At 46.2% G+C, this 26,028-nt stretch overlaps 1 protein-coding gene across 4 annotated transcripts in view; it reads right to left on the bottom strand.

Moving 5' to 3' along the window:
- Window positions 1–11,369: 11,369 nt before the first annotated feature.
- Kbtbd12 (kelch repeat and BTB domain containing 12) overlaps window positions 11,370–26,028 on the bottom strand; it is a 53,470-nt gene continuing 38,811 nt past the window's right edge. For all 4 annotated transcript variants that reach the window (XM_087196968.1, XM_004875284.3, XM_021252499.2 and 1 more), the window contains one exon: window positions 11,370–13,409. In XM_087196968.1, the coding sequence (XP_087053094.1) occupies window positions 13,228–13,409 (182 nt within the window). In that variant the 3' untranslated portion in view covers window positions 11,370–13,227. The remainder of the gene's footprint in view (window positions 13,410–26,028) is intronic.

The following is a 26,028-nucleotide window of genomic DNA, read 5'->3' as shown; positions in this document are numbered from 1 at the left end:
GTACCAAAAAAAAAAAAAAAAAAGAAGAAATGATTTCCCCCCCAAAATTTATGTAGAAATGCTCCCAACACTCATCTAGTCTCTCTAGTTGTGCCTTGGGTTTGTTTTGTGCTAGAAATCTTTCCTGAAGTCCTGCTTTCTCTTCCTCTCACCTGAAGTGGATGCTTCCTGGGCCCACAGCAAGTCAGCCAGCCTGGGATTCCTCAACACTGCTATCCTTGTAGGATCCATTGTCTCCTGGTTCCTTGTCTCACTTTTCTTGGGTTTTCTCCTTCATTCTGCTTGAGCACATCCTTGAAGAATCTTTTCACAAGTGCCTGGAAAGTAGATGTGGCAGTTCTAAAATATGGCTGCACACTCTTAGGCTCTGCTCTCAGTGAGAGGTAAGTCTATGCCCTACCTCTTGTGCCTGAAACTTGTGACTGCTTCTAGTAATACAGTGTGGTGGAAGTGATGTCAAGAGACTTCAGAGGATAGGTCATATGAGGCTGCACTTCTGCCATGCTCGCTGGAACATGTACTCTGAGCTCTGAGGTTGCCAAGTTGGAGAGGCTGTGGGGAGCCTTGCCTTCTAGCCATCCACACCACCTACCAGGCCCATGAGTGAGGCTAGACCTGAACAGCACCCAGGACCTCCATGGGTGCCATATGGAGCTGATGAGTCACCCAGTGAGCCATGCCAGTGTTCTTGGCCTACAAAGTCACAAGTTAGAACAAAAGAATCATTGCTGAGTATGGGTGTCATTTGTTGCACAATAAAAGACAAACAAAATGTTTTCTAAATTTTTGCATATTGAAAAATGACTCTGTTCTGCTCTTTTGCTTAGCAAATAGCAAGACTGGGAGTAGGAAAGCAGGTTGAAGGTGAATTTCCTCCAGAATGTTAAAGTATTGCTTCATCGGTCTCCAGAGTGAGTGCTGGCTATTGAGATGTCCAATGCCCCTCTGTCTTTGTCCCTTCCATTGTCCGCTCCACTCACTCAAAACTCTGAGGGTCTCCACTTCATCTGAAAGTTCTCGAATTCCCCATGGGTTTGTTGTGGGAGATGTCCTTCCATCAGGTGAGCCCCCAGGAAAGCTGCCATTTCTGAGGTCACTTCCTTTCTTCTGCTTCTGTGTCCTGTCTTTGGGAACACCTCCTGGCTGGCTGCTGGATCCCCTGGATCGATTCTCTAGATCTCACTCTTTTCACTGTCCTGTATTTTAGCTCTATTTTTTGGGCCATTTTATTACACAGTTGGCTCACATCTCAGAATAATTCAACCTATAATTTTTTGACTTTATGATGGTATTATGGTTTGGATCTTAAATGTCCCCAAAGGTCCATGTGTTGATGGCTTGGTCATCAGCCTGATCCTGTTGCCAGGTGATGGAACCTTTGGTAGGTGAGACTTCATGGAAGAAAGTGAAGTCATGGGGGGGGGTGTATCCATGAAGGGAATAATGGGACCCCAACTTCTCTCTCTCTATCTCTGTCTCTCTGTCTCTCTGTCTCTCCTCTCTCTCTCTCTTTCTTTCTCTCTTCCTCCTGGGAACCATAGGGTGAGAAGCTCTGCTTCACATACTCCGTACCATAAAATTCTTACCACAGGCCCAAAGGATGGGGCCAAGTAACCATGGACCAAAACCTCTGAAACTATGAGTCAGAATAAACCTTTTCTCCTTCTAAGTGATTTAGCTCAGATATTTTGTCACAGTGATGGAAATCTAACTAACACAGATGGTGTGTTAGCAGCATGTGTTCAGAGAAAGCATATTTTCAACTTCAGATTTTGATCTCTTCCTGGCTACTGATATGTGTTGTGCTTCTCCCTGATGCCAGCTGTGGGCTAACATGAGGGTTCTGAGCCTGTTTAAGGGGGCAGTGAGCCTGAGCTGGGGTGTTCAGTAGGGGTATTGAATGGATTTTCTTTTTTTTTTTTTTCTTTTTTAATGCTATGTATTTTTTATTTATTTATTTATTTATTTATTTATTTATTTATTTATTTTTGGTACCAGGGATCAAACTCAGGTCCTTGTGCTTGCGCAGCAGGCAGTGAAACCACTGAACTAAATCCCTGGCTGTTGAATGCATTTTCAACTGACAGTATTTTCAACTCATACTTTATTTCCTCCTCTTTCATTGAAGTTTTAATTTTGGATCTCATTTCAACATGAGAAGGGGAACAAGGGAGGGAGAGAGGGAAATGAAAGAAGGGACAAGAAAAAAGGAGAACAGAAGGAAAAAATGGAAACAACACTTTTGTAAATAAGGACCAGAAGTGGGGTTGAAGGGAGGGAGGGGCTGGGAAAAAAGAAGAAGCAAGATATATCATGTAGAGGTACAAATTCCCTATGATGAACACTATCATCGTATCTATCTAAAATGTACCAGTAAATGTTTTGTTTCAAAAAAAAAAAACTGTTCTAGGCTTTTCTTGCCTCAAACAAGGAATTGGATGAGAGAAGCTAAAAATGGTGCCAAAAGTTGATTTGAAAAGTGCAGGGTGAATGGGTATGGATGAAACCAGCTCTGCAGAGTGAACTTGGGCCGAACAAAGTGAAAAAGAGGGTAAAAACAAAAATAAAAGTACCAAAAAAAAAAAAAAGTACATGCTGCCTCTGAGAAATGCAGTGTGGGGTCTCCATGGCATCTGGTCTTCTTTTATGCCGTCCACATCTCATGGGAGCTCTAGAGAGGTTCCACATATGGGGTCCTCATGTGCCCTGGGATCTTGTGATTGACAGGTCCCACTCATTTCTCCAGTCAGCTTTGCCACCCTCTGTCTCATATATCATGGCTGTGTGTGGTTCAGGGTGGCCACGAACTCACTGTGTAGCCCAGACTGACCTCTAACTTGTGAAGATCATTCTGTCTTAGATTCCCCAGTGCTGGGAGTACAGGTGTGTGCCACCACACTTGGCTCATTGATCATTGGGATCAAGTTTTACCTGCTGCCAATTCTCCTATTTTTCTGCTTCAGCATGTACAGACCTTAGCTTGGGGTTGAATTTTGATGACCACTACTTTCGCTAACTAGTATTTTTATGCACTTACTATGGCAACCACTATTTCAAGAGCCTAACACATACTTTCTTATTGAATTCTCATGGTAACCCCACAGTGGGTGCTGTCATTCTCATTCTGTAGTGAGAAAAGTGAGGAATAGAGTGTTTAAATTCTCATAATTAGTAAGGACCAGGGCCAGTTAAGAACCTGGGTGGTTTACAATCTGTCTGATCCTGCAGAGTCTAAAAGAAGAAACCTGGAGCTGCTTTTCCTAAACCCGCAGGCTGAAGGGGCATCTTTCTTCTTTTTTCTACATTAAGCTGTTTGCTGTTTGCCCGAGGATACCTGCTGGTGCTGCACGTGGCTGCAGTGTTAGGATCAGTCCTAAGTAAGTCCCAAAGTGCATCTTGCCTTTGTTATTATTTTTGCATCACTCTAGGATATCGATAGTCTTTGGAAACAAAGGACATCATTTTGATTATAGCATTCTGGTTTTAGGAATGGTCTTTCCATTTACAAAATATACAAATTCTTGCTAGCTGAAAATTAAATGAATGCTGGTGGTGAGCTGCATGTTTTTCTAAACAGGAAATTCATACTCTTTATTTTGAGATAATAGTCAATTCATCGGCAGTCATAAGAAATAACACAGACAGAGCTTGTGTAGCCTTTGCTTCCCTGGAAAGGCATCTCTTTTTTCTTTAAAAAATTTTTTTGGTACTGGGGATCGAACTCAGGACCTTGTGCTTTTGAAGCAGGCACCAGAACCACTGAGCTAAATCCCTGGCCCTTGGAAAGGCATCTCTTTTTGGGGGGGGGGTGCTGCGGATCAAACTCAGGTCCTTGCGCTTGTGTAGCATCTCTTAAACATATTTTCTTCCTTCTGTGTGCCTTTTGTTTTGTTTTGTTTTGTTTTGTTTTTGAGACAGGGTCCTACTATGTAGCCCAGGTTGGCTTTGAACTCATTATGTAGCCCAGTCTGGCCTTGAACTTGTGCCTATCCTCCTGCCTCAGCCTCTTGAGTGGTGAGATTATAGGTGTGCACCACCACACCTGGCCCTTCTGTGTTTTCTCCTGGGCCACTTTCCAAGGGAACTTGCCTCTGCCTTGCAGGACTTACTGGAGACAGAATCAACAGGGTCCATGAGGCAGCCTTGGGCTCCAATGTCTGGAGTCTTTCCCAATGGCCCCTGGGCTTGGAAGCTCTATGAGCACCCTGGACTCATCACACAACCCCAGACCTGAGTGCCACGGTGCAGCCTGGATGGTGACCTGGGGACTCCTTCCTCCCTGTTTCCTCCTACTTCCTGCCTGGAACATTCTGCTCCCTGCCTCACTGTCAAGTACCTTGGTATGGGCCACAAAGGGGCTGTGATGCATTGGCACACAGCCTGGAGCCAGAGGGAGGGCAGGCCTCGGACTGATGCCATCCAGGGGCTCCACAGTGCTGTTAATGACCAGGATCTTCTGCCCCATTTTCCCTCCATGATATGTGCTTCCTCTGTGGCTGACTCCTTTGTGGCTAAAAGGTGGCTGCTAGCCAGTTCCAGGCATGCATGCCTCCTTCATTCCCTGTTGTGCCTACGGAGGCCCTGGAGATCCCAGAGCACATGGTTGCTTGACCAGGTATTTGCACGTACTCATCCCTTCCATTTCTCCTCTGTTCCCGACCTTTGGTGTGGGTGTGAAACCCTTTAAACACTGAGCACACACAATCGTGTAGATTGTGCTTTGTGGGCAATTTAAGGGATTTAGGTTTACAACAGGAAGCATAAAACCTCAGCATCCTAATTCCAGAAACTGTGTGTTACATGCCAAAGAGGGACTGAGGCTACAGCTGGCATGAAGGTCGCTAAATAGTTGGCCTGGCACAGGAAGAGTCCCTTGGCTGTACATGTGGGCCCAGGGTCATCACAGGAAGCAGAGGAGGGACACAGAAAATGTGACAATGGAGTGAGGCAGGAGAGAAGGGTGACAGGTGAGAAGTGTCCAACCCTCCCGTTTTTCCTGTAGTGCAGGAGGGCTTGACACCCCTCCCCCTCTCTTCCTATGGCTCCCCATCCCCTCAAGGACTGGGACAATTTGCCTTGGTGTCCTCCCTGCCTATGTAGTAGCCACATCCCTCCAGACCACTCAGATATGAGTGCAGCTTCACTGGCAGCTGGCACCCCTCCCCAATCCTGCCCCCTTAAGATGAAGGGGGCACCCTAACATGGCTAAGATCAGGGAGGGAGGGATCTGGGGCCATTATTAACATCTCCACCCTTCCTGAACCCCAATTAGCTGTGATAAACACAGCTTGCTTTCCTAAAGATGCCCCGGGTTCAGCCTTGCCATTTTCCCCAGAGATTCAATAGCTGTCAATCAACAGCTTGTACCCCCCACCTCCTCCCTGAATCCTGGCCATGACAGCTGCAGGGTGGTCCTTGTGCCTTGCATAGACTTGGACCAATCACAGGCCTGCATCTGCTATATAAGCCGCACTCCTCTCAGGCTTCTCCGGTTAGTCTAGGGGGACTCCCTCCAGTGTACTGACCCTCATACTCCCCTGTAGCAGCACAGGCCCTCTTAAAATAAAGACTCACATTGGTGCTCCTATAAACTTGCTCGTGATTTATTTCTCAGGTGTGTGAGCTCTGAATACCCTGCAAATCTACACAGACATCTTATCCTGAGTAACATGGACAGAGAGGTCCTCTCAATGGAAGAGCAATAAATGCTAGGGGTTGTCAACCCTAAAGAGCCCCAGAGACCGGCACCCAATGAAGATCAGCAGCAGAGCCCAGCACCCAGCAGAGTTAACCTACAGTGTCCAGCACAAGTTGGTGTCAGATAGTGGTGGCCAGAAGCAGCAGTGACCAGCAGCTGGCTGTGTGACCTGTTGGATTCCTGCATTATCTGGTGACATCAGGACTGCTGGCAGGGCTGCATGTTGCCGATTCATGATTTCCATCTGAATTGAGCAAAAGAACCCTCAACTGGTTGACAAGGTTGTGGCTTTGAAGATGGAGGAAGGGGCCCTGGGCCAGGAGACTAAGACAAGGCACTGAGATTCTGGAGGCTGGAAGAGGCCAGTTTCCAGAATGGCTGACCCTGTGATTTCAGCTCACTGAGATCCTGCACTACAGAGCCCTAAGGGAGTACCTTTGTGTTGTTTTGAGCCATTTGATCCGTGCTCCTTGTTACAGCAATAATACAAAGCTCACAGGAAATGTGGACTCCAGGCTGGGACAGCTTTTACCCTTTACGGGCTGGAAGGTCACTGTGCTTGCCAATGTCCCCTCTAGAAGGCAAAGCTGGGCAGGAGCAAGGCCTCAAATCCCAGATCAGGACCGTGCAGTGCCTGGATAGAGGAAGGGCTCGGAATCTCCCTCCGTGATGCCTGCAAGCTGGGCTTCCTGGGGAAAGGTGGTACTTGCTTACTTGGGGATCCGATAGCGCCTCTTTTTTGGGGGAGCACCCTGAGAGGGTGGAGTGGATGTTTTCCATCTGCCTTTGCCTGGGACAACCTCATTCTGGCACAGCTTTCAGGTGCTCTCAGACCTTTGCTTAGAGATGGTCACGCAAAGACCAGGCCCCGAGTGGAGAGGAGTGCACTGTGGGTAGCCCTGACTGAGACAGCGTCCACTGGGGTTGGAGGCCTTGAGCCTGGCCAGGAGCCAAAGGATCCTCCTCCTTCAGGCCAGTATTTTCTCCACACTCCCCAGCCTGTGGAGATTGTGCTGCTGGTGCCCTGTCTTTCAAGCCCGGAACCTCTAAGCGGCTCAAGGCTACTCAGCACACAGCCACACTCCTGCTTCTGCCTCCTGCTGCTGCTGAGCATCCACAGAAAGTCAAGCATACTGGGAAGCCACCTTCTAGGGAGCCCGAGCCTGGGACTGGTGCCAGGGCCCATAGTAAAAGCAGAAGATCTGAGCCCCCCAACCCTGCTACTCACCAAAATAACAGCTGGAGGAGACCACTGACACATCCAATTCAGGTGACTGGGAAAGAAATCTTCTCCCACAATGGAATACTGTGCAGGTGTTAAAAAGTAAAAAGACAGATCTGCATGGTCCTGTATGGAACACTGAGGGGCTGGGGCTACAGCACAGTGGTAGGACTGTGACCTAGCATGCACATATCCTAGTTCTCATCCCCAGTACAGCAAAAAAAAAAAAAACAGATCAAATGAGAGAAGAATGGATTAGAATCATGTTTTATATGCAAAAATAAAAGAATATGCGCTATGCACATATATTCCTTTATAATATATATTACTTCTGCTCAGCACATATATTTATATCTCTATGTCTATATAGCTATGTCTAATTTTTGCAATTTTTTTTGTACCGGGGATTGAACTCGGAACCTTGTGCTTGCGAGGCAGGCGGCAGAACCACTGAGCTAAATCCCTGGCCCTTCTAATTTTTGTTTTTGGTACTGCAGATTGAAGCCAGGGCCTTCACAATGAGCTACGTCCCCAGTCCTTTCAGTTTTCTTTTTCTTTTTCTTTTTTTTTGCACAACAAAGTCTTTACTTTTACTAGTAAATGATTATCAATACACCAAATAGTAAGTAACAAGTTCTTGAGTCCTATCATCTAGTAAATTTTTTTGTTTTGTTTTGATTTGAGACAAGGTCTCACTCTATAGTCCAAGCAGGCCCGGATCTTACTATGTAGCCCAGGCTGACCTCGAAAATGTGATCCTCCTGCCTCAGCCTCCCGAGTGCTGGGATTACAGGCATGTACCACTACACCTGGCTCATCTAGTAATTTTGGTTAAGATAAACTAAGTGCAGCCGAAGCAAGTATACTAGTACTAGCTGTTCTAATCCTTCCTCAAAATATACTACTTTAAGGCTGGCTGCTGCATCATACAAGTTACAAATAACTATTTAATACATTTTCATAGATAAAGCCCCTGATCTTTAAGAAAGTGTAAGGGAAAAAAGTTATTTAATCCCTTTCTTTCTTTAAAGAATTGTTTTTTCTTTTACTTACTAAATCTAAGAATGAAAAAGTCAACACTGATGTACATGTTGCTTGAGCTAAAAGGTATAAGAAAACAGACAACATATACTCATTAAATTTCTAAGAAATACAAGGTAAAAAGACGAAATCTTTGGAGAAAGTACAAAGTTTGTCCAAAGAAGCTAGATATGCTCCTCTCCAAAAAGTGAAAGGAACTATTTATTACACAACGTAAGAAATAATTTAATGCATTTCTTAAGAACAGAAATCAACTTTGCTAAAGCTTCATATTCCATGAGAGCATCTACAATGCTAATCTACAGAACAGGTGTTTCTTTCTTGTATCCATTGATGCGGTAGTTTTCATGGATTTCTGCCCGGATGTCACAGACAGAGGCCAGGAGGTTATCCAGGACTTCTTCCCTGCTCTACTGGAAGTAGGTCTGGAGGATGGCCATCTTCTCCTGGGTCTCCTTCACTTCACTGCTGTAGCTGCCGTGCAATCCTAAGGCCGCAGCTTCTTTGGCCTTGAACTCTTTCTCCCTCTGCAGGCGGTACTGTTCAGTCTCAGCCTGAGCTTCTTCTTTGGCCTGCTTCAGCCTCTGGTTCTTTCCTATAATCCTAGCACTCAGGAGGCTGAGGCAAGAGGATCACAAGTTCAAGGCCAGCTCAACATAAGATGGGTAACAGCCATCTAGGGAACTCCTCCTCTCCCCAAGAAGTAAGCACACCTAGTGTGCTGCTGCTGCTGACTGGAGCTGCTTGCGGGCCTCGGACACCTTCTCTGTGGCCCGCTTCTCGGCCTGCAGCAGCTGCTGGATTCCCTGAGACTGGCTGGCCATGGCTGCTGCGGCTCACAGGGCCAAGTGAGCGGCCTAAAACCAGGGCACCACACCTCGGATCAGCTGACCCACCACCCCTTTCAGTTTTCTTTTTTCTTTTCTTTGTTTTTTGAGACAAATTCCTGCTACGTAGTCCAGGCTGGCCTTGAACTCACAGTGATCCTCCTGCCCCAGCCCCCCGAGTGCTGGGATTACAGGCATACACCACCGCACCTGGCAACTCTAAATTTTTCTTCCAGAAGATTTGATGGGAGGAACCAGAAGTTGGCAAACCTTCTGCAAAGGGCCTTAGATCACCCGGAAAGTAGCCAGAGGCGATGCAGAAATGGATCCCTGTGGCTGTGTAATGTTTATAGTAACAGGTGGTGGGTGAGATTTGTAATAAACAAGCAAAATGTGGAGGCTCTGAGATAGAAAGGAATACCAGACAGGTAGCCAGGAAGCACTTGGGCTTGTAAACTATCGCCACTCACAGACCACGTGGAATTTACCCTGTCACAGCGAAGGACAATCTCATTCGCAGACATTCCAGGGACCAGGACACTGACACCCTGGCATGCGGCAAGGACAGCAGATATCATCTCAAGAGAAGGCAGCTTTAGGGGGAGGGTTGGAGCACCTCTTAGGAAATCTTGGGGTGCAGGTAACTTGGTGGTCAGCACAAGGAAGAGCACTTACCTAACAGTTGGGATCTGGCTGGTTAATTCAGCAACACTGCCGAGGACCTGGGTTCTTCCTGTCCCCTCACACCCTCAGGGCTCCAGGGGTGGCCAACTCACGGGCTCTGCAGAAAACAGCTCCTCTCCCTCTGGCCTCTCTGAGAGCCAGGAAATCTTCCCAGGCCCCTCTGCAGCACAGCTGTCCCTGGATCCCCATGATCCACTAAGCCCTGGTACATGGAGCAGGAGTGTGACTGGTCATGCCATGGAGGGCTTCCTGAGAAGCTGGGAGGACAGCCCTGGGCTCTGTGAACTGTCACCGCCCAACCTGGCTGGGCCTGGCAGAACAGTGGGGTGACAACTGCCTCACCTGCTGCTCTGGGTAACCCCTCGGGGCCTGGGGAGAGCACCTGAGCCCTCCAGGGTGCTGTTGAAGGAGCAGGACTCCCAGCTCTGAGCTTCTGGCTGACTTGCCTCCCCCTCTGATCACACTGCTGGTCCTCTGCTATGGGCTGCGCTGCACTCGAACTGTGGTTCCCACCCCTCTGCTCCTGGGTCAGTCCAGGCTCCAGGGAGTGGGCCTCGCCACACCTCTGAGCTGAGAGTAACACTCTTAAAGCCTTTGTTGCCTGAAGCCCTGTTGCTGGGGCCTGTGGTCTGGATTCCTTGGTGAGGCCATCTAGGTCTTCAGTGACTTTAGTTGGTTCTTTTTCTTTTTGCAGTGCTGAGAATGGAACCCAAGGCCTTGAAAATGCTGTAACCACAGCCCTATTTTTTTTTTTTTCTTTTGGTACTGGGGATCAAACTCAGGACCTTGTGCTTTTGAGGCAGGCGCCGGAACCACTGAGCTAAATCCCCGGCCCAGCCCTCTCTATTTTGGGACAGGATCTCACTAAGTTGTCCAGGCTGGCCTTGAACTTGTGATCCTCCTGCCTCAGCCTCCCAAGTATCCAGAATTATAGTTGCCCTACCACGCTGGGCTTGGTTCTCTCCCTCCCTCCCTGCTCATTTCCTTCCTTCCCTCCCTCCTCTCCTTCCTCCTTTTCTCTTTTTTCCTCCTCCTCTCCCTCCTTCCTCTTCCTTCTCCTTCTTCCTCTTCTCCTCCCCCTTCCTTTCTCTCCCCTCTCCCTCCCCCCTATTTTGTTCTGAGGATTGAACTAACACACTGAGCTACACCCCGAGACCTTTCTTTGTCTTTTTTAAATTTAAATTTTATTTTATTTTATTTTTTTGTGGTACCAGGGATGGAACTCAGGACCTTGCAGTTGGGAGGCAGGAGTGGCGCCACTGAGCTAAATCCCTGGCCGTCTTTGTCTTTTATTTTGAGACAGGGTCTTGTGAAGTCACTAGATTGCCCATGCTGGGTTGGAAATTGCTATCCTCTTGCCTCAGCCTCTGGAGTAGCTGGGAGTTACTGCTATGTGACATCCTCCTGTGCCCCAGCTCCTTAGGAACCGGGGCCACCTGCTGCCTGTCTCCCACCTCACGGGCCTGACTGTCTCCCTCTGCTGTCCCTGCTGGCTGGTCATTCCTGCTCTGAGGCCCCTCGGCATCTCTGAGGTACAGGAACCCCTCTCAGATGAAACTCATGTCAAGCTGCAGTATGAAAACCAACATGCAAGCAATCTTTTATAAGTAAAATTTTATGTTTGGATCTAAAGCATTTGCTTGTTTTAAGGTCAATCTGAAAACAGTGCTGCTGTCGAAACACGCACTGAGCTGGGGATGTCGGTGCCATGGTAGTTGATCAGCTCCCAGCCAACTCCTTCCAGGTTCTGTTTGCAGGTGTCTCAGGGACAGGAAGCAGCCAGTCCTCGGAGCCTCAGTCACAGTGAGGACAGCCAGAGGGAAGGGGCCCAAATCTGCCCGAAGGAGGAGGCAGCAGCTGTGGTGTTTGATTATAAACATGAAGATTGACAACTATTGGAACAAGAAGCAATTTATTACATTGAATTAAAGAAAAATTAAGGTCAGAAAGCAAAATTAAATCTGGAAAGCCGCTCTTTGGGAACAGGTTTGGGAAGCCCTGCCTCTGGGCGCCTGCCTGTCCTTCAGGGCTTGGGACACAAGCTGTCTTGGCTCTGGGCAGACGGCGTCTGGCCTCCCCGTCAGGTGGGAAGATCGGTTCTGCCACTGCAGAGGAGACTTCACAGGGGACAGTGACAGAGTCGGTCAAGCCCCTCACTGTGGATGACAGGCGGGCTCACCCTCAGGCCTCAGGGCCCCTAGGGTGTCCACTTAAGGCATCAGGGCCGAAGCTCCGAGGAAACATTTCTTCTGAGCTCTGGGAGAAGCCAAGCAGGTGAGCTAACCCTGCTTGTCTGAGCCTGAAGTCCAGGGGTCCCTAGAGCCCTGGGTCCGGTTTTGTGAGCGTTGTTTTGGGAAACTCGGAAGACAGTGATGATAACAACAGTGGCAGGCAAAGCATGTTTATTGTTTTAGCACCTAAGGGGCATTTTCTCAGCACTCCACACCAGCTCTCAAGGACTGAGTTCTTTCCTTCCCTTCTGCCCGGGACATCAGACTTGGGAAGGGTCATCTTGCCCAGCAGGGCCCACATGGCTGAGTAAGTAGCAGATCTGGGGCCAATCTTGAATCCAGTGCACACAGAGGCACCAAGAGACACAGGCCAGGGCCCCTTAGCTGGGGATGGGCAGCTCCGCAGGCTCACATTGGTGGAGAGGCAGAGGCCCTTGGGGCCTGTCCTCAGCCAAGGCTGACTCCATGAGGAAGCAGAGCCGCTCATCCTAACTCAGCACCCTAGGCGTAGGACGGAGCTCCGTGGCCTCAAAACACTGCCCCATTCTGGCCACCAGAGCTCCACCCCCGGGACTTGGGGGACCACCTACGCTGGGCCTCTGGAACTAGAACAGCCACCCACATGGCACCCTGTGCTCTGGGAGGGATGGGTGGAGTAAGGTAGAGGGATCCCCGCGTGGCGTTTCAACGTTACCCCTAAACTACACTTGGTGACTGACTTGCTGTGCTCACCCTGAGACACAGGGGACAGATTCAGGGGCTGGGCGCAGAGGGCAGCAGGCAGCTGGGGTGTGGCTGCCTCCCCCCCCCCCCCGCCTGTTCCTGAGGTGGATGGGTCCGGCCTGTGGCCTTCAGGGCTGGGCAGGGGCAGCCTGCGGAAGTCTGGTCCGACATATGGTGGCAGGCCTGGGGCTGAGGGCCGCAGAACTGCTGTCCCCATCCTGGGAGGAATAGTCTGCTCGTGGTGCCTGCCATGGGGCGTGGACACATGCCAGGGACAGGGCTGTAGCAGGGGGCTATTCTGATGGTGAGCGGCAGCACAGCTAAGATGGAAGCCCTGGCAGAGGGAAGCCTTCCTTTGCTGTCACTATTTTGAGAGAATTCTCTGCTCAAGGCCCACATCCTTGCAGGTGTGGTCATTTAGCTACAACTACTTTTTTCTGGTCTTGGTAGCATACCCTGTGCCCAGGCAGTGTGGTGGGCTGGGGTGTCACACACATGCATGGCTTCCTCCTTGGGCCCTTTGAGGATGGCACCCTCTGTTCTGAGTCCCCAGGACAGGGAGATCCTTCCATCCCTGTACTCTGTGGCCCCCGCCCCGTGTTCCTCCCTGGGTGCTACCACCTCCGGCCTCCTAATGTCCTGTCCAAGGGAACCCCTGCATCCTCCCTCCTAGCACAGCACAGCGCTCTCCCAGGCCCGCCACGCATGCAACACACATGCACAACAGCGGCAGCCATGTCCTGGGACTGTGACAGCCAAGGCAGGGTCGCTCCACTCCAAAGGCCCACAGCCTCTCAGGCCTCAGTGGTCCCTGCCATCCTCCACCAGGTCCGAGGGTGGGGGGATGAGGTCTCGGGGGTTCATCCTGGCCACCAGGCAGATGTCATAGCTGTCATGCATGAGGACATTGACGGCGACAACATTCCACTGGTTTTCCCAAGGGTCCAGCTCCAGGATTTCTTTGGAGATAACCTCATGGCGATCTGAGATACAGCATAGTAGGGAGACAAAATGTCACGGTATGTCAAGTTCAGAGGCCATCACCCTTGTGGTAAATCAAGTCCTTTACAAGGGACCAAGCACCAAGAGATAATGAACAAAGGCATAAAGATACTGTTAGGGGAATATGAGTGTTCCCAACATTTAAGAAGCTGAGAAAGGGCACGCTACTGCTCACATCAAAAATTCATTCACGCCAGGCACGGTGGCCCAAGTCTGTAATGCCAGCCCTCTGGGAGGCTAAGGCAGGAGGATCTTGAATTGGACTCCACCCTGGGCAACTAAGCAAGACCTAGTGTCAAAATTTTTAAAAAAGGGTTGGGAATGTAGTTCAATATGAAGACCATGGGGGTTCAGTCTCCAGTACCAGAAACCAACAAGCCCCCAAAACGGAATATGGTTTTGTTTGGCCTTACATAGTAAATTTGTAAACCAAATTTGGAAGGGCTTAACAGTCATTCTAATTAGAAGCTTGATATGTTTCTCAATTTTGGGAGTTGGGAATTGCTTTATGTCATTCAATGTAACTTATTTAGAAAATCCTAATGGATATAGTATCAGTGCTAAAAGTGGAAATTAGGTCAGGCCTCTTATCTCAAACCAAATATTTGGAATAGTGCTAGATAGAATAATTTGAACCCAGCTGAAAGACATAACTGAGAATTTCTTTTGCTCTATTTAGAATTCCTTTTTTTCTGTCCTGTTGAAATGGGTGCTGAGCTCATTTCCTTTCTCCTTTTTTGGTACCGGGGATCGAACTTGGGACCTTGTGCTTTCGAGGCAGGCGGCGGAACCACTGAGCTAAATCCCTGGCCCTATTTTCATTTTTTAATGTCTTCTCATACATGCATTTAAGCCTTTAAATTTCCTTCTGAGTACCATACTTCTTTGTAGAAGATTCCTAGATTCCTAGTTTTGGATTTCTTCATAGTTTGTAATTTCAGGCTTGAGTTCTGCTTTAACCCGAGACTTATTTAAAATGATGTTTTAAAATTTCCAACCAAGTGGGGTTTTTTTTGGGGGGGGGGTGTCACTTTTTGAGACAGTTTCTTTTGTGTGTGTGTTTCCAGATTCCTAATCCATCTCTTAGGGCAGGACAAATTCTAGATTTTAATTTTCATTGCCTAGTAAATCAAGTGTGAAGGGTTTCAAAGATGTAAATTTGAAAAAGAAAATCCCCATCAAATTCCCAAAGGCAACTAGGAAATGTGCAATATTTTACCGTCTTAATTATACCATGTGTTGGACAACTCAGATAATATGTTAGTTGATTTATACAATTCTTTCAAGTCCACCTAAAAATAGACCACAATTAAATGAGAAAGTTACAGAAGATTCCATTTTACCATACATAAGGCCATGATAGTGTGAACCACCATTTCTTGAGAGAAGGAAGATATCCAATGTCCAGTTCTGAGAGAAAGCTTCTGACTAGTTATCCAGTAGACTCTCCACTCTTCAATGGGGAAGATGCTTGTATTTTTAAAAATCTCTACAAAGCTCACATACAAAGACAGTACATCCTAGATTTGTGACTGATATAAACATTTAAGGCTGTGAGACAGTTTCTTGATAAGTAGTGCAGGCTGGCCTTGAACTCATGCCAATCCTCCTGCCTCAGTCCACCGAGTGCTGAGATTACAGGCATGCACCACCATGCCAGGCTTATTTTTATTTCTAATAGTTTCTGCTTTCCATAGTTCAAAGTTGTGTTGTTAAATGCAAAAGGAGCAGTGCTTATTGTATCAGGGTTCTTAGGAGCAACAACTGAAACTGATTTGTCTGGTGGAACAAAATAGGGACTTGCTGAGGGATCACTGGACAGGCCACAGTGCTGCTACTGGCCCTCCACACTGCCACTGGATGTGGCTGCTGTCGGTCTCTGCCTCCCAGGGACTGCTACAGAGGTGAAGTAACCTTCTCCATCTCATTTTCTATGATGGCCTTGGACTGTGTTTTTTAGCATTGCCAAGCCTGGGCTTTGCTTTGTTTTATTTTAGCAGTTGAAGGCTTCTGGTGTTTTTATTCAAATGAACACAGGCTGGACCTTTTGGACTGCAGAGCTAATGGGCTTTTCTGCATCCTTGCATCCCCACTGCTCACTGGAGTGCTTCCTGAGAGTGGATCTCACCTGTTTCCTAGGCATCTCTTGTTTTATTTACATGGACTGAAACTGCTGTATTAACAGGAAGTGAAGGAGAGACCTGAGAGCCTTGGTCACTGTGATCGGGAGGATGCTAGAGGATGGACCCTGTCTGAGACTTTCAGAACCAGCATAGGCTTATCTCCTACTGCCTCTTGGGGTCACTCTTGGCACTGTGCTGAGCTTTCTTCCTTGCAGAGCTCATAAAGCAGGGGGCTGGCATTTGATTTGACCTATTTCTGAGAGCCTGAGTTCCTGGGACATTATCATATTAACTAGGAGAAGAGGCAGGAGGCCAAACTCCACATTAGCTCTTCTCAATTCAGTTAATTTTCCAGGGCTAATCACGCTAGAGGCAGCAGCATTGTAGTCCCTGAAGGGGTCAGGGGCTCTGCGTGCTGCCACCCCTGCTAGCAAGTGATTTCGAACATTATTTCCTGTGAAGACAGGCACAGATCTGTCATGCAGTAAAAGCTCTTGTGAGTTTTCGAGATAAATAAGGAGATGCCAAAGAAATTCTGGATGAGTGGCAGTGTGCCTGGGGCTGTCCCCTGTGCTCTTTAGGGGGTGTTCTCTGCTTTGGGGGCACTGCAGTGGAAAAGCTGGTGAAGCACTGCTTTCATCTACATTTCACTCTTGAATTGGTCAGACCATCCAAAAAAAACCGGGGAAACAGGATGCTTTAGGGCCCCCTCAGAATGGTTTCCTGCTGACTTGCTCTTTGGTGGAAAGCTACCTTGCTGCTCTATCTGTTGTAGGACAACTCCCCCTGGCCAGGACGATGCTGTGGGGACAAATTTCTCTCAGGTTCAGAAGACGTGCAGTGGCTTCCTCTTACCCAGAGGATGATGTAGACACATAACAGGGTGCATGTTCCTTTGGTGCTGGCCTCAGTGAGGTCAGAGATGTAAGAGCACACCAACCCAAACTGTGCCTCTTCTCATCTGTTTGGCTATTTTTATTTTCCCCCTGTCCCATTTTCCTGACTGATTCTAATTCTTATCTTATTGTGTGCTATGCTTTAAAAAAAACTTTTTTTTGGCCGGGGATTTAGCTCAGTGGTTTCACCGCCTGCTGCGCAAGCACAAGGACCCGAGTTTGATTCCTGGCACCAAAAAAAAAAAAAAAAATTTTTTTGTCCACCCTGCTGGGGATGGAACCAGGGCCTTGTGGATGCTAGGTAAGTGCTGTACCACTGAGATACACCCCAGCCTTTTTGTTTTTATCTTTTTATTGTGAGACAGGGTCATACTAAGTAGCCTAGGCTGGTCTTGAACTTGTGAGCCTTCTGCCTTAGCTTCTCAGGAGCCAGGATTCCAGGTGTGAGCCACCACCCTGACTGTATGGTATGCTTTGTGCATTGCTACTCCAGTAGAAGAGGGTCACGAGGGTCACAGAGAGGCATAGCCAGCAGGTGGTGGCCTTGACCAGCAGAGGAAGCTGGGTCCATTCAAGTGGGCAAGTAGGAAGCTGGCATCTGCTGGGTGGAAGGGAGGAGCTCCAGAGGCCTCAGCACAGTGCTCAAGGGTTGCATAGCAACATCTCTTCCTTGGCCACCCGTTAATTAGTTAACGGCTCACATTTTCCACCGAATTGAAGGAATGGATGTATAAAATTACTTTTGATCAAGGGATAATGGGCATTCCGTGTACTGGACTGTGCACCAACTCCTACTGGGTATTCTGGCTCTGTTTTTAAGAAATACAGGTTGTGGCTGGGTGCAGCAGTGCATGCCTAGAGCTCCTTGGGGACTGTGAGTTCAAGGCCAGCCCGGGCTCCATAGAGAACCCCAACTCAGGAAGGAAAAGAAAAGAAAAAATGGGCCAGGGATTTAGCTCAGTGGTGCCACCGCCTGCCTCACAAGTGGAAGGACCCAAGTTCGATCCCTGGTACAAAAAAAAAAAAAAAAGAAAAAATGGAATGCATTTTATATTAAAAGTCACGTAGAAGAGTTTAGATAGTAAAGGATCCTTTAAAAACAACTGTACACTTTCTTCTCTTTTTCATTTCTCCCTTCCATTCCCATCTTGAGACCAAAGCTCTCCTGGTCGGAGGAAAGTACCAGCCTAGACCCTGCTGCTGGGGATGCCTGGGATTGCCTGGGGGTAGGGAGTGGGAATTGGGTAGAAGATGGAAAAAGAAAAAAGAAAAAGGAAAACAATCCCTCCCAGAGGCCCTGTTCTCACTCCCTGGGCTTCACTCAGTGTTCTTTCTGTCCTCACTTGGTGGGAAGGACCAGGTTTCAGGCTGTCTTTGAGTCCAGGCCAGATGACAGCAAGGAAACTAAATGCAGCACTCAATTCTGGTTTGGTGACTTCCCCCTTCCAGTCGGCCTGCCGCCCTTTGCTGTTCAGGGTTCTCAGAGGGCTGGCCAGGCATTTGGTCCCGGTTCTTTTGTGCCTGCTCCACGTGACTGGAGCCCAGCACTCCAGCCTGTGTTGAGGACCCGGAGCCAGCCCTAGTGTTGGGTCCAAAGCAGTGCTGGAGAGTTCCTCAGCAAATAAGGAACAGACTTCCTATGGCACTATGCACAGCAGAGGACTGTACACTATGCATGTAGATGGTCTGTCTTTGCCACCTGAGAGGGAAGAGGTTTGGGGACATTTAAGTGGAAAAGTAAAATGGGTGGTTTTCAAAGGATCTCTTCACACCTTGCCTATTCATAGTTACAAGAGAAAAATCATCATACAGAAATTAGGTAATATCTTGATAGGGTAATTAGAATTGACAGTGCCAGCCAAGTGTGGTGGTGTGCACCTGTAATCTTAGGACTCGAAGCTGAGTCACTTCGAGTCTGAGGCCAGCCTGGGCTACATAGTGAGACATTATCTCAAAAAAACAAATGAAATAAGAGGGGCAGATGGACACGGTTTGCTCAGATGTGAGGCCCTGGGAAGGACACGTGTCAATACTGGTAGACAGGCAGACATATTCTGAATTGAATCATAAGGAAACCTCAGATCAACTTCACAGGAGGAATACTTTACTTAAAAAAGGAGACAACTGTATTACTTTAACATGTCAACATTATAAAAAGGCAAAGAAAAGTGTATGAAAATGTTCCTGATTTAAGGAAACTGACAAGACACATCAACAGAGTGCAATACTTGATCCCACACAAGTAAGGAAAGAAAAAAATGCCGTGAAAGGGACATTATTAGGTCAGTTGACAAAATGAGAATACTCAGAGTAGAATAGCTATGGAATCAATGTTGAAATTTCTGGAATTGTTAGTGATCTGTGGTTATATAACAGAACATTCTGATTCAACACATGGAGTATTTGGGCGTAAATGGCCCAGTGTCAGCCCCTGACTCAAGTGTGGTCAGAGCAAGATGGTGTGTCGTGTGCAGCTGTGAGTGTGCACACGGCCAAAGGGATGGGTAACCGAGCAGGTGTTAGATAACGCGAACGAGGCAAGATGTTAATCACAGGTGGAGCTGGGTAGCCACTGTACTGTTTTTATAAGTTTGAAATTATTTCAGGTAAGCTTACATAAAAGTAGAGTTCTTCTATATTCTGTTCTCTTATGTCCCCTGGGTCGTCAATTTTGTGAACGGCAGGAAGCAGTGCCAGGCTTCGCTGCCGCTCAAAACCCAGCTTGTTACAAATTGGAGAGAAAATTCTCCCACACTGACAAATCACTGTCCAGCTTTTACATTTGCAAAAACTTATACACCGTGTAAAAGTACAGGGACTTACAGATCTTCATGTCAGCTCAGACTGAGCCCCAAACTGAGCTTCTACTCTTGGAGGCACCCTCAGAAAAGGAAGCGAGCCCAATGACAGCAGGATGAAGCCAGGGTGCAAGATGACACTGTGACCACAAGCTAAGACGACTGCACGCTGATCTCGGCTGACCTCTGTGCTGTTCCTGAGGCCATGTGTTATTTTTCACTCAACCTAACAGACTTTTGTTGAAAGGTGGGTGATTAGGATGAGGCAGAAAAGATTGTCAGCAATGTCACCTGACCCCTCAGAGGCCAGCTGGGTCTCCTCTGCGGTGGTCATTGTCCCAGAATACATGGATGATGTCTGTCTGCTACTCTGCCTGAGGAGTTTCTCTCAGCCCATTGGGTCAAACAGGAAGTGCCAGGAAGCTAGTCTGAGAGTAAATGCCTCAGATCCTTCATTGTGTGGGAGAGACTCCTCTGAAGCATGTTCTACACTGTCACCCAGTCTTCAACGGGATGAGCCCCTGTGCCCCACAGTGGTAACCTGTCAGAGACCCAAAGAGCTGAGAAGCAGCAATAACCCTGTGAAAGACAGGGCAAGGGATTCTGGTGTGTTCTGCACCTAGATTCAGTAACAGTTAACGCCTTGCTTGTATATTTGCTGTACCCCTCACCCCACATATATAAAACACACATACACACTTTATTTTTCTGAAATAAATTAGTTGCAGACATGGCACTTCATTCCCAAGTACTCCCCAGGCCTCTTCTGAGAGCAAAGAGATGCCTTTACAGAATCACAAAACTATTGTTGTTATGGTTTAGATCAGGGTGTCCCCCCAAAGCCTCATGTGTTTGGAAGGTGACCATAACATGAGGGTGCTCATCAGTGGATTGATCTAACTCACTTGCTGTAGGAGGAGGGCCTGGTTAAGGCTGGTCACTGGGGTGTGACCTGGAAGGGCGGATCTCCCTCCTTGGCTCCTTCTCTCTCTCTGCTTCCCACCCACTATGATGGGGGGCAGCTTTTCATTTACCATTCTGTTTCTGTTTTGTAACCAGCCAACCATGGACTGAGACCATGAGCGACATGAACCTTTCTCCTTTAAGTTGTGAATGCCAGATATTGTGTCTCAATGATGAGAAAGTGACTAAGACAATTATCTTGCCTAAGAAAAATTACATTTGTTGTATAACAATACATAATAACCTATCTTCTAAGTTCCCCAATTGTCTCTAAAATGCCTGATATAGCTGGTTATTTTCAAACCAGGATCCAATAAGAGTTCAGCCATTCTATTTGGTTATTTTATCTCTTTGATCTCCTTTCATTGACATTAATTTAAGACTCTAGAACAGCTTTCTTGTACAATGTCCCACATAAAATATAAAATTTTATATTTGCTCATAGGGTCATTTATCTTGTTACTCTTTCTTACTGAGATAAAATGTGGAAGTTTGATTACACGCAAGTTAAGCATTTTGGGCCAGGGATTTAGCTCAGTGGTTCAGCCACCTGCCTCGCAAGCACAAGGTCCTGGGTTCAATCTCCAGTACCAAAAAAACCAAACAAACCAAAAAACAAGTTAAGCACTTTGCTAATGGTGGTGGGAAGAAGACTTCCTAGTGTATCACACAGGAAGCCAATACTGTAAAGTTATCCTCTCACTAATGAGGATTATTTTGATTAATGAGGTGACTCTCCAACTTCTCCACTGTCGAAGTTATTACGTGACTTGTTTGGTAATATTTTGGTGCTATGATAATATCCTGTTTTTCAGAAGCTTTCAGTGAGTGCTTCTAGCATCCTTTTATGATTTGTCCTTGAGCTAATTACTAGGGGTCACAACACAATGATCTTATCTACCCTTCTACTATTTCTTATACTTTTATCAGCTGGCTCTTTATTGGTTTCCATCAGTTAAGGTCAACTATGATTTTCTTTTGGCGGGGGGGTTACCAGGGATCGAACTTGGGACCTTGAGCTTGCGAGGCAGGCGGCAGAACCACTGAGCTAAATCCCAGGCCCCAACTATGATTTTTGATGTTTAAATTATTCTAAATTTTGCTGGAGACTGTACTTTTAGCTGGCTTCTCTGTTTTTTTAACACGGCTCCTTTAAGTCTTTGACAGCTTCCTTGCTTTCTGGAACACGAATATATCCTACACACCTTGCATTTTCTGTGCTCCAAACCTGGGGTTGGCTACTTCTCTAGGGAGCATAGCTAATTCTAAGCAGTTGGCTGAGCCCATTATCCCAATAATGCAGCACTTTCTTATTTCACCCGCAGTGAGTGCCTCAGGGCTGCAAATAGATATATTTGTATCTGCGTCTTTGGACTCAACATAGGCTTATTACCTGGCAGGGAAACAATATAAGTATGCTGAAGGATGAACCCCAACAGGCACCAGCTCTCCACCCTGACTGCAGGTTAGAATACTCTGAAGACCTCTTAAAAGATACCAATGCCCAGGCTCCATATCCAAATATAGCAGACATCTCTGCCCAGTATTAACAGGCTGTAAGTGGCACAAGCTTCTTGCCCCTCCATAATTCAGCTATATTACATTAGGGGTCCAGGGCCTTGCTCGTTCACTTCCGGCCAAGGTCAGCTTGACTCCAACTAAATTCTTTCCCTCTGAATTACCCATTTGTTCTCTTCAGCAAAGATGTGCTAGTGCCTGCCTTTTACAGTCCTGCCTTCGATACTTGCTATCAGCAGATGTTCCGAGGCCTGCCCTGCTCCTCTCCTTCCCATGCATGTTATAAATAAAGACTGGATGTCCTTCGTGCCTCTCGTCTTTGTGGCCCAGAGCAGCATAGACCAGCCCAAGATCCAGTTTCTGCTCTCAACTCTCTGTATCTGTGTCTGATTTAATTCTTTTATTGTGGAGAGACAATTTAACCTATTGGTTAAAAGTAGAGAGTATTGGGCCAGACTCCATATCTAGGTTTGAATCCCAAATTCAACATATACCCTCTGAGCGAGCTCTTTAGTGTCTTCAGTGTCTGCACCAGTAAAGTAAGGGCGATGATAGTGTGTACCTTGAAGGCAGCTGAGGGAATCAAGTGAACACACACATAGCACTTGCGACAGCATCTAGCACTATCAACACCGGGTGCCGTCTGCTCCATGTATTAGCTGGAATCTGTGAGTTAGTGCCCAGTGCATTTTCTCTCCCTGATAATTCAGTCATCTTCTGCTCCCTCTCCACTGCTAGACTAGGTCCCAACTGGACCAGAGAAGACAGTGGAAGTTTGAGGGAGGTCTTGCTGGACAGATGGGGAAGCAGGAAGCCTTTCTAGTTCTGGGTGAAGGAGGGAAAGATGTGGAAGGGCTGAGACTCAGGTGGAAATGTTGCCTGGATCCTCTAGAAGTCAGCCAAGGACAACAGCAAAATGGCTCTGACGGGGGGAGGGGAGAGGGAGAGAGAGGGAGAGAGAGAGAGAGCTAGAGAGAGAAGTATACCCAGAGAAGAGTAAAACCAGAGCCTGGGAGGAAGATGCAGCTGCCTCAGAGCCCAAGTTGGGGCTTTGTCAGCAGGGTGCTGGCTGTGTCCTTGGGAGCAGCCCTTTTTCTTGGTACACAAGAATCCTGGGGCACCCTCGTGCTGGAGAACATGGGAGTGGGCTTTGGTATTCAGTTCACAGAAATCTTTTTCTAATTCCCAAAGGCCACAATACTGCCATCTCATGGATATTCTCACAGCAGGCAATAGGCTCCTGCCACTAGGGGTCATCTGCCGCCACTGTCTTCTGTCTTTGTCTCAAAAAACCTCCCCAGTCTCTGGAGTGAGCCATCTCTGCCTTTTCCACTCAGAGTCCCACTTCTAAGCTCTCTCCCTACAGGAAGCTCAGATCCGAAAGCTGACTACTTGGCGGCAGTCGGGGGAGAAAAGGAGAAGAGCTGACTCTTTTTTTCTTAAAAATAGCATTATTGACATATAATCCAAACATCATAAAGTTCATTTTTTAAGAGTGTTTAATTCAGTGGTTTTTCAAAGCATATTCACAGAGTTGTGCAACCACTACCACTATTTGATTTTAGAACACCTTCAACACACCCCAGTGTAAACTTATTACTAGTTACTTTCCATTCACCCTTTCCCTGGTCCCTGACAACTGCAAAACTACTTCCTGTCTCTGCATTTGCCTTTGCTGGACATTTCATATGAAATGTCATACAATATGTGGTCTTTTGTGGCTGCTATCTTTCACTTAGACTAATATTTTCAGGGTTCACTCATGTCGTAGCATGTATTAGAACTTCATTCCATTTTTTCCCCAAATAACATTCTACCACATAAATAAAGCATATTTTATTTATCCATTCTGTTGATAAATACTGGAGTTGTTCCACTTTTTGGTTGTTAAAGTCACTGCTGTTGTGAACATTCATGTATAAGCTTCTGTGTGGACATATATTTAGAATTCTCCTTCGTAGGAGTGGAATTGCTGAGTCAAATGGCAATTCTAGGTTTAACCCTATGAAGAAATGCCAAACTGATTTCCATAGCAGCTGTACATTTTCTGTTTTCCCAGGAGTGTATAGGGGTTCCAACTTCTCCAATTCTTTTTGGGTTTTTTTGGTATTGGGGATCGAACTTGGGTCCTTGCGCTTGTGCAGCAAGTGGCGAAACCACTGAGCTAAATCCCCGGCCCAACTTCTCCAATTCTTGTTGACACTCATTATTATCTAGCTTTTTCTTTTTCCCCCAGTACTGGGGATCAAACTCAGGACCTTGTGCTTATGAGGCAGTCATGTTGCCACTAAGGTAAATTCCCAGCTCTAGCTTTTTATTTATTTATTTATTTTTTTGGTACCGGAGATCGAACTCGGGACCTTGCACTTGTGAGGCAGGCGGTGGAACCACTGAGCTAAATCCCCAGCCCACTAGCTTTTTAATTATAGTCATCCTGGTAGGTACAAAATGTCATCTCATGGTTTTGACTGCATTTCCTTAATGGCCAACAATGCTAAGCACAAATGTCTATTAAAGTCTCTTGCTAATTAAAAAATGGATAGCAGGCTGGGGATTTAGCTCAGTGGCACCGAGCCTGCTTTGCAAGTGCAAGGTTCTGAGTTTGATCCCTGGTACCAAAAAAAAAAAAAAGGGTTACCTTTTTATTATTGATTTGTAAGATTTTTAAATATAGTATAGATACAAGTCTCTTATCAGATATAGGATTTGCAAGTATTTTCTCTCATTCTGTTGGTTGTCCTTCCATTTTTTGAAGATGTCTTTTTAAACACAGAAGTCTTAAATTTTGAGGCACGATTTATCACCATTTTTGTGTATATGCTTCAGCTATATCTAAGAAACTACTGTCCATGTCAAGATCACAAAGGTTTATGCCTATATTTTCTTCTAAGAGTTTTATAGTTTTTTTGTTGTTTTTTGGTACCGGGGATCGAAGAGTTTTATAGTTTTAGCTCTTATGATTAGGTTTTGGATCCATTTTGAGTTCATTTTTGAACATGGTTTGAGGTAAAGATCCAACTTTATTCTTTTGCATGGGGATATCCAATCATTCCTGTTCCATTTGCTGACAAAAGGATCCCTTCCTCATGAGATTGTCTTGGAAGCTTTGTTAATAATCAGTTGGCTGTAACTAGAAGGGATTATTTCTGGACTCTCAAGTTTATTCCACTGTTCCAAATGTATTCTATGCCAGTAACACATAGTCTTGATTATTCTAGCTTTGAATTTAAATATTAGGAAGTATGAATCTTCTAATTTCGTTCTTCTTTTACAAGATTACTTTTAGATATGCTAGGTCTCTTGCATTTCCATTTAAATTTTAATATCATCAATTTTTATATATAATGTCTTACTATTTATTTAGGTTTTCAATTTCTTTTAGTAATGTTTTGCAGTTTTCAGTGTACAAGACCTGAAACTTTTTGAGGAGAAAATTTATTCCCAAATATTTTAATTTTTTTGATGGTATTGTAAATGGAATGGTTGCTTAATTTCATTTTTTGATTGTTCATTGCAAGGGTATAAGATACAATTTTTTTGTATATTGCTCTTATGTTTTACAACCTTGCTGAACTATTTATTGGCTCTAATAGCTTTTTTAAAATTTCTCAGGATTTTCTAAACACAAGCTCTGTTAATCAGACCTGGTGGCACACACCTGTAATCTCAGCACTCTGGCAGGCTGAGTGAGAAGGATGGCAAGTTAAGAGCCCAGACTGGGCACCACAGAGAAATCCAGTCTCAAAATAAAATATAAAAAGGACTGGGGATGTAGCTCAATGTGAAGGCCCCGAGTTCAATCCCCAGGAAAACAAAACAATCAGATCCTGTCACATGTAATTTTTTTATTACTTTCCAATCTGGATGCCTTGTCTTTTCTTTTTCTTTCCTCTTTCCCCTGATTAGGGCCTCCAGCACAATCCTGAATAGAAGTGGCAAGAGTTCCTGATTTTAGGCGGAAAACTTTTATTCTTTTACCTCTAAACATGATGTTAGCTGTTGATTTTTTTATAGCTCTCAAACTTTTCAAGTGTGAGAACTTTACCTTCTATTTCTAGTATGCTGAGTGTTTATGTAATGAATGAGTGTTGGATTTTGTCAAGTCATTTTTTGCTTCTGTTAAGATGCTCATCTTCTTTTTGACTTTTATTCTATTCATGTGGTAGATTACATCGATTAATTTTCAGATGGTGAGCCAACCTTGCATTTCTGAGATAAATCTTGTTTGGTCATGATATAGTACTCTTTTTGTATGTTGCAGGATTCAATTTGCTAGTATTTTGTTCAAGATTAAATTAGGAA

This window comes from Heterocephalus glaber, unplaced genomic scaffold (assembly GCF_053883595.1).
Source record: "Heterocephalus glaber isolate CG9 unplaced genomic scaffold, H.glaber_assembly_v1.0 deba00001645, whole genome shotgun sequence".
Classification (NCBI taxonomy): Eukaryota; Metazoa; Chordata; class Mammalia; order Rodentia; family Bathyergidae; genus Heterocephalus; species Heterocephalus glaber.
This window is presented reverse-complemented; position numbering and strand designations above follow the sequence as displayed.